At 59.2% G+C, this 7,180-nt stretch overlaps 1 protein-coding gene across 1 annotated transcript; it reads right to left on the bottom strand.

Annotated features, from left to right (window-relative positions):
• Positions 1 to 1,115: 1,115 nt before the first annotated feature.
• On the bottom strand, positions 1,116 to 7,180 carry HMCES (5-hydroxymethylcytosine binding, ES cell specific; the record flags this gene model as incomplete). Its single annotated transcript, XM_026052628.1, has 6 exons — positions 1,116 to 2,418; positions 2,851 to 3,043; positions 3,472 to 3,632; positions 4,326 to 4,472; positions 5,407 to 5,550; positions 7,118 to 7,180. Coding segments are annotated over 6 exons (915 nt in total), but the record flags the coding sequence as incomplete, so codon positions are not given.

The following is a 7,180-nucleotide window of genomic DNA, read 5'->3' on the forward strand; positions in this document are numbered from 1 at the left end:
GGCCCGGCGCGGGGGTCCCGGGGGTCCCGCTCCCCCGCAGCCCCGGCGCGCTCGGGGCTGCCAGGCTGCAGCCGCCGGTCGCCTCCCTCTGCCCGTCCCACCGTGCGGCACAGACACAGAGGCTGCAGAGGCCCAGGACAGCGCAGGATGGGTGGGCTGGGTGCCCCTCGCACCAGGGCGCCAGAGCCCTGGGTGCTGTTTGTCGGCCCCGAGGGGCACCGCGGTCTCCCTGAGCACCTCGGGCTGCCCTGGAGGAGAGTGCCCTGCCTGGGCCCTGGCACGGAGCTGCTATGAGTCACTGCAGGCCGCCCATCTGGATTCCCAAACCCATAACCAGCCTTGGCCTTTGCCTGTGTTTCAGGGTTTCACCCCTCTGGAGCATCTCATCTGTCCCCAGAAAAGCCCTGACATGGAGACGAGCCCAGGCTGCAGCTGAGCAGCCCCGGTGCCAGCAGAATTCTCAGGAAGCTGAAAGCGGCACCAGCCTCCAGCGGGACTCGTCAGGTCGCTGTGGCCATTCCGCTTCCCACGAGGAGCACAAGTGGCACTTAAAGGTGGGGGTTCAGCACCCACGGCCGGTGGGGAAACCCTAAGCATCCCTTTGCAGCCACGACACCCAGCGCCTGCAGGAAGCTACCAAGCACCCCGCAGCCTCACACCAGCATGGATTATGCCCTCGGAAACACAGGAACCGGGTTGGGGCTCCCTCCCTGCACATGGGCCTCTGCTCTGGCCATCCCACAGCTCCTCTGGGATGGGGCCTTCGAGGGGAATCCTGGAATGACTCTCCAGGGAACCGTTTGCACTGGCAAACGGGAAGCCCTTGGAAGGCCGGTGCTGCTGCTCCCGACATTTGGTGTCTGCTCGCCGCTCTCCCTCGCAGCAGGTGCAGAGCAAATACCGACTGTGCTGCTGAAACCCCAGTGACAGGGGCTGCGGTGGAAACGAGGACACGGGCACACACGGACACCGCGCAATCCACCTGCTAATCCCATTTTATTGTTCTGAAGACAAATTACATTCTGTTTTCCAGCAAACGTCCCTGTGTGTAAGGCTTTTGGTCCACAGCATCTGGTTCTGTTTAGAGAATCCTGAGCCCCAAACCGACCCCCATCTCCTGTTCTTTAATGGCACTTTGGTTATCTGGGCTTTAACAAATGACCTCTCTGAGCCGAGCAGGATGCATCCCTCCACAGATCAAGAAAATCCTCTCTAAGTCTCCAAATCCTATTAACAAAACGATTGCACAAACAATGTGACCAAGGCAAGTTGTCCCATGCCACTGCCCACAGGGAAACCCCAGCAAGGCCCAAATACTCCAGGTTTTAACCCATTTGCCCAGGTCGGGCATGGGAAAACACACAGAGGCCTTGCAGTGGGGTGCTTGGAGCAGGGTTAAACACCAGCTCCTGGATGGCACCGCGTGGCAGCACGGAGCTGAGGAGATGGAGGAGAGGAGAAGGGGGAGAATGGAGCATAACCTCCATGGGGAAGATCCATAAGGAGATGGGGAAAGAGCTGGGACAGGGGCAGTTCAGAGCAGAACCCGCACAGGCTGTTCCGTCCTCCAGCCTCAACCACAGCCCCTCTCTCCTCGAAACAAGGAAGCTCCCTGAGCTCTTGCCAGCAAAGAGCTCTCCCTACCCAAGCAAGACCCAAGAACTCAAGCACGGCCTTGAGATCTCCCCGTTCGGGATACCTGAGAGCTTGCCAAAATATTGGGATGAAGCGGCATGGCAGAACATGGCGAGGGAGTTTCTAGCATTTACTGCATGTTCCCTTACACTGCACAAGTCTTTTAGGGGCTAGAGGATGGCAATCATGCAGAATCAGTAAGGAATTAAATGGAAAAAAAGATATCAGGTTGATAGAAAGAAAATGAAAAATAATAAAAACAGAAAATGGAGATGTGCCCTGGGAAATACGGCCAGAAATGCTTCCCGTCCAGCAGGCTGAGATGCTGCTGAAGGTTTTGTCTTCCCCCGGAGCGAGCAGACTGACAGGGAGGGAAGCCAGCGTGTTGTATCCGCTCCCACCAGCGCAAGACAAAGCCAAGCGTCTTTAAAGACAAACATTAACCTCTAACTAAACACTAACAACAGAGACGACAACCTAGGGCATCAGATCAATACCTGAGAGGCTTGGAGAACGTCAGCGCCAGTTTGCAAAGCCTCCTACAACACGTTCCTGGTTCTGCAGCCCCCGTAGCGCCTACACCTTGGGCCTCTTCGAGGCCGGCTCGCCCGTCCTCCCCAGCCACTGCTGCAGGACCCCCGCGCTGGTTTTCTTGGGCGAGGCCTTAGGGATGAACTGACTCGTCCATCTGGGCACCTCGTTTTCTTGCTTCTTGGGAGAGGCCTCCGGGGAGCTTTTCAGCCAGTTCGCCATCACTTTGCTGCTTGCAGTGGCTTTGACCTGCTGGAGAGACAAGGGAGAGCAGAGGAGAAGTGAGAAGCGGAGGGAGAGCAGGGCACACGTCGCTTTGGACTCAGGGTGCAGCACGTGGATGATGCAGCAACAGCCTCGACTGCAGTTGGACACATTTGCAGGAGGTTCCCAGGGCTGCTGTGAGCAGCACTATTCCAAGCTCCATTTGACATGGAATTTGCTTCATTTGGCAAGGAAATCCTGGCAGAAGAAGACAGAGTTTACTCCTGGAAGCACCAGGAGGGGAATCTATCAGGGCCTTTGCACAGCAGCGTTGAACACAGGCAGGCACCGAGGAGGACACCGGCCGCCCGAGCCCCTCTCCCGAGTGTGACAGTGACAGCAGCCCCCTGTGCTCAGAAACGTCACCCTGCCCGGGCGGCTCCTCCGCAGGCGCCTGCCGAGCCCCCCCTGCGCTCCTACCTTCCGCACGCCCAGCTCAATGGGAGCGAGACACTCGGGGCTGTCGTTGCGCACGCTGTTCACGATGGTGGATACTGGGTGGAAAACAACGTTCTCCGTGGGCTGGATGAGCTTAACGGCTTCCTGGGTGGGCACTTCAGCAAAGTCCAACCACTTCCTGACGGCTTCTTCCCCGTCCAGGATGGCCGGCATCCTGGGCACACAGAGAGGGGTCAGAACCTGCGAGCCCCCCGGCCAGCAAGCCCCCCAAGCACAAGCTCTGCACAGGAGAAGGAGTCACAAGCAAGAATCGTAAGCAAGTGAGAAGTTGGCTGGACACAAACTGCACCTCAGAAGCCACAGGGGAAAGAACAAGCACAAGACTGCTCTGCTGTGAGGCTGGTATCGGACTCAGCGAGCCAAGGGACTGTTCTGCTGCAAGAGCCAAGGGCTCGACTACCAGATCCTGCCAGGCTGGGAGTAATTCAGCTCCTCCTGTCATCTGCCAGGGGACAACGATGGTGATTTATGGGAAGGGCGGGAGCTAAACAAGCTAAACAAGCACTAAACAAGCTGTCAATGGTGCAGCGTTTCTCTCCAAGGGCGGCTTTCCTGCCTCGTGCTCCCCATGCCCCTCCTTGCCTGTGGTGAATGAAGCTCACGTCCTTGGAGGCGTCCACGGTGATGATGGTGTAAGTGTAGAGCGCGTCCCCGCCGCCCGGTGGCTCCCAGCAGTCAAAGATCCCAGCCATGGTGAGCGGCCGCCAGCCCTTCCACTCGTCCTCCTCCTCCGTCTCGTCGGCCTGGAAGACAGACCATGGACCGTTTGTGTCACCATTTCCATGCCAAGCTCCCTAACGGGCAGGCCGGGCATCGCACCCTCGCCGAAGATGTGGCAGGGCACTCGAATCCCATCCATGATCCGAACTAATCCTTGGGCTCTCCGAGCAGGGCTGCTATTGGGCGCCTCCTTCCTCTCGGCACATCGCAGCTGCCAACTCACAGAGAGGAAAGGAGGAAGGGAAAGTGGCCGGCAAGTCCCCTGGGTGACACATCAGCCGCCCATGCAAATGCTGGGAGCGCGGGTGGCAGCCAGCGTGGCAGCTGGTGACACCGCCGGCCCATCTACAGCCTGGGGGTTCAGAACCTGGGCACAGAGCCCTGCACGGGACCGGGCCCTGCACGGGACCGGGCCCTGCTCGGAAATGCAACGGGAAACCTGCTGCACGGCGCGTCACGTCAGGGCGCTCGTCCCGAGGCAGAGCAAGGCTTGCGCCTCCGCACAGCAGGGCTGGCGAGGCCAGCAGCAAAGCCACCTCCAAAGGCACTTCCCACCTGCACAAGCCCCAGTTTTGTCCCCTCCAAAGTCCTCTGCATGATCCCCAAGGGCGAGCACAGTTGTAGGGAGTGAGAGTTTCCCTTACAGGTATCTGCTGCGACTCTTAAACATTCCCAGGCTATTTAGAGGGACAAGGGGCAGACGCTGTGTGCCAAACCTCTGTACACTGTGAGCCACCCGGTACTGTTTCGTTTGTCGTCTGGGGGAAGTAAATGAAATAGGGCTGCTTCCCGCCGTCCTGCTGCTGCCACTCGTAGAAGCCGTCGGCCAGGACCACGCAGCGCTTGCCCTGGAGGAGAGGACCCTGCGGGGGAGAAAGCACAAGCACCTCATCTCCTGAACAGCCCCGGGCAGCCCACGACGGCTCAGAGGGACGCGGAGACGGACGCTGGCACCGGACACCCGAAGCGCGGAGCTCCGGTCGCTGCCCACGCTCCCGTGCACTGCTCTCGGCGCAGCACCCAGCGCGTTGCCAGCACCCAAGAGCTGCAGGGCTGAGCCCGGGCTCCTCGCTAAGCAGCGGGGACCCCCCTGCGGCCGCCCTGGGGCTCCGATGCATCACCTGCGGCCGCGGAGCTGCCGGGGGACTCTGTGCACCCCGCTCCGCTCCCTGCAGCGGCACGCGGGGCGGCCGGCCACGGCTCACACCCCGAACAAATCCCAGCGACTAATACCCCAAAACCATATGGTGAGGGGCTCTGGCAGAAGAGAAGGGCAAAATAATCCACCGGGCATTTGCTGCCCTAATCCACGAGCCGGTGACCTCCTTACAGATCCGTGCTCCATCCTGCCAGGACGGCTGCAGTCCCATTTTGCAGGAGCAGAGGCTTGGCCGGGGCTCCCTACGCAGCACGGTGTTAACTGCAGCAGGTAACTGCTGTTACCTTCATTGAGCTTTCAGCCACGCGGATTTGCTGCCAGCCCCTTCCACAGAGCCATGCAGCTTCCCTTTCCCTTCCCGGGCCAGCGCTCGAAGCGCAGAACAGAGCATGTGCTTGGGAATGAATGAACGAAGCTTGGGAAGAGCCACCGCTTTCTGCATTCTCACATTTTAAGGAATGCAGCTGGCTCTGGAGTAACAGGAGCCGTTTAAGGGGACTCATCCCCAGTGGATCCCCAGACTGCAGCCACTCCTTACTGGGGAAATGCTTCGGATTTGTCTCGGCTCTTCCAGCACCAACAACACTGGGAAAACCCTCCCGGTGAGCAGCGCAGGACACAAGGGAGCGGTAACCCACCTTGTAGGAGGACTTGGTCAGCATGGTGTCGCTGCGGCAGTTGGAGGTATTGAAGGGCATCTTGGAGGGGTCGTCCTTTTTGAACCAGGAGGGAATGAGGCCCCAGCGCATGGTCGTGAGGACCTGCTCGGAGGAGTCGGCATCCTTGGAAGAGGGCGGACAAGAACGTTAATCACAGCACCCTTCACCTTTTCCCTCGTGTAGCAGAGGCCACGAGTGCCCCAGCAGCTGCTGCTCCCAATGCAAGGGCAAAAACCAAGCTCATCTTTCTGCAGAGAGCTAAACTGCAGCTCACAGCTATACTGTGTACGACTATATTATATTTGATCACAACTATATATATTTTGGCATTCCCCGCCAAATCTGCCCCTTCTCCTCTGCAGGGATGTTCAGCCAGTCCTTGCAGCACAGAGGCACAGCAGGGCTTGCAAGCGATGCAAAAGTAGCCACTAAATTATAATCCTTTGAATATTCCTAACAGCTTTGCTGTAAGAATTGATCTTTAGCAGAAAATATTTTGCAGAATAAATAAATGCAACGGTATTTACAACAGTAGCTGCGTGGTAGCAACACTAAGCAATGAACAGGGTTTCTCCTCAAGGAGAAGGGCTTTGCAGCTTGATCTGGCTTTTCTCTGCTTAACGAATACTCCTCTTGGGGTATCATCCAAGTCTGTAAAACTTTCCTATTTAAAGAGATTGCTGCAAATAGCCCAAATCTCACCTTCATTTTAATAACGTGATTTCTGCGGCTCCGACTCACTTTCCCTCTCTGTGCTTTGCATATCGTCTCGTTTGGACAATGGAAACGGCCCCGCGGGTTTCGCTTCCCCCCCGGCCCGCTCTCGGTTTCGAGCCGCTGTCCGCCCTCCGGAGCCGCATCCCCATGGGCCGGGCAATGTCCTGGGGGACGCCGGATCCCAGGGAACTCCCGGGAAGCAGAGCAGCAGATCCATACACACGTACGTGTATGGGGGCCTCCAAGCCGTGTCCCAGGTGCTGAACCGGGCGCACGGGCTGGCCGGGCCACGCTCCGTGCTCCAGCATTGTGGCCTCCTGCCCTTGGATGTGGCACCGCGCCCGGCCCCGGAGCACAGCACCGCGGATGCTTTATGGATGAACGGTACCCAAAACGTCTCCTAAGCCCTTCTAGATGCTCTGGTCTAAACCGAGCTCAGCGAAACGGTGCCCGTTGCCCGCCCAGCAGCGCAGGGTCCCCGCGAGGGTCCCCGGGGAGGCCGGATCCCCGGCACGGCAGAGCCCTCGGTGCCTCGAGCCCCCCACGACGCCCTGTCCCATCCCGGTGCCCCGAGCCCTGCTCGGTCACCCAAGGAGGCTGCAATCAGTGCCAATAACGGCCCTCGCAGGGGCGATTCTTTAAGGCAGCATTTTTTAATGCTCCAAAGAGGAGATTTCCCCCTTCTACTCCCTCAAAGAGCAGCCTAGACGGTCACAGCAGTGTCAGGAAATGAAGGATTCTCGGGAATGCGGAATAAAACAAAACAAACACGCAGAGCAATTTTATGCGCTTGCAAAGAGAGCCGGGGAGGCGTTTTACACCCTCGGGGAACAATTCCGTAAAGGTTCCGTTCCGCGCTTGTGGAGACCCTCGCACGCGAGCCGCGGCCGCGCCGGGGCCCGCTCCCCACCCGAGCCGAGGCGGCGGGACCCCCCGAGGCCGCGGGCCGGAGGCGGCCCCCCGTCCCGCTCACCTGCCGCAGGTGCCGCCCGGAGAGCAGCACGGGGCCGCGGCTGCGCGGGCCGCGGTTGAAGCA

The sequence above is a fragment of the Nothoprocta perdicaria genome, unplaced genomic scaffold (genome assembly GCF_003342845.1).
Source record: "Nothoprocta perdicaria isolate Ctin4 unplaced genomic scaffold, notPer1 scaffold_9, whole genome shotgun sequence".
NCBI lineage: Eukaryota > Metazoa > Chordata > Aves > Tinamiformes > Tinamidae > Nothoprocta > Nothoprocta perdicaria.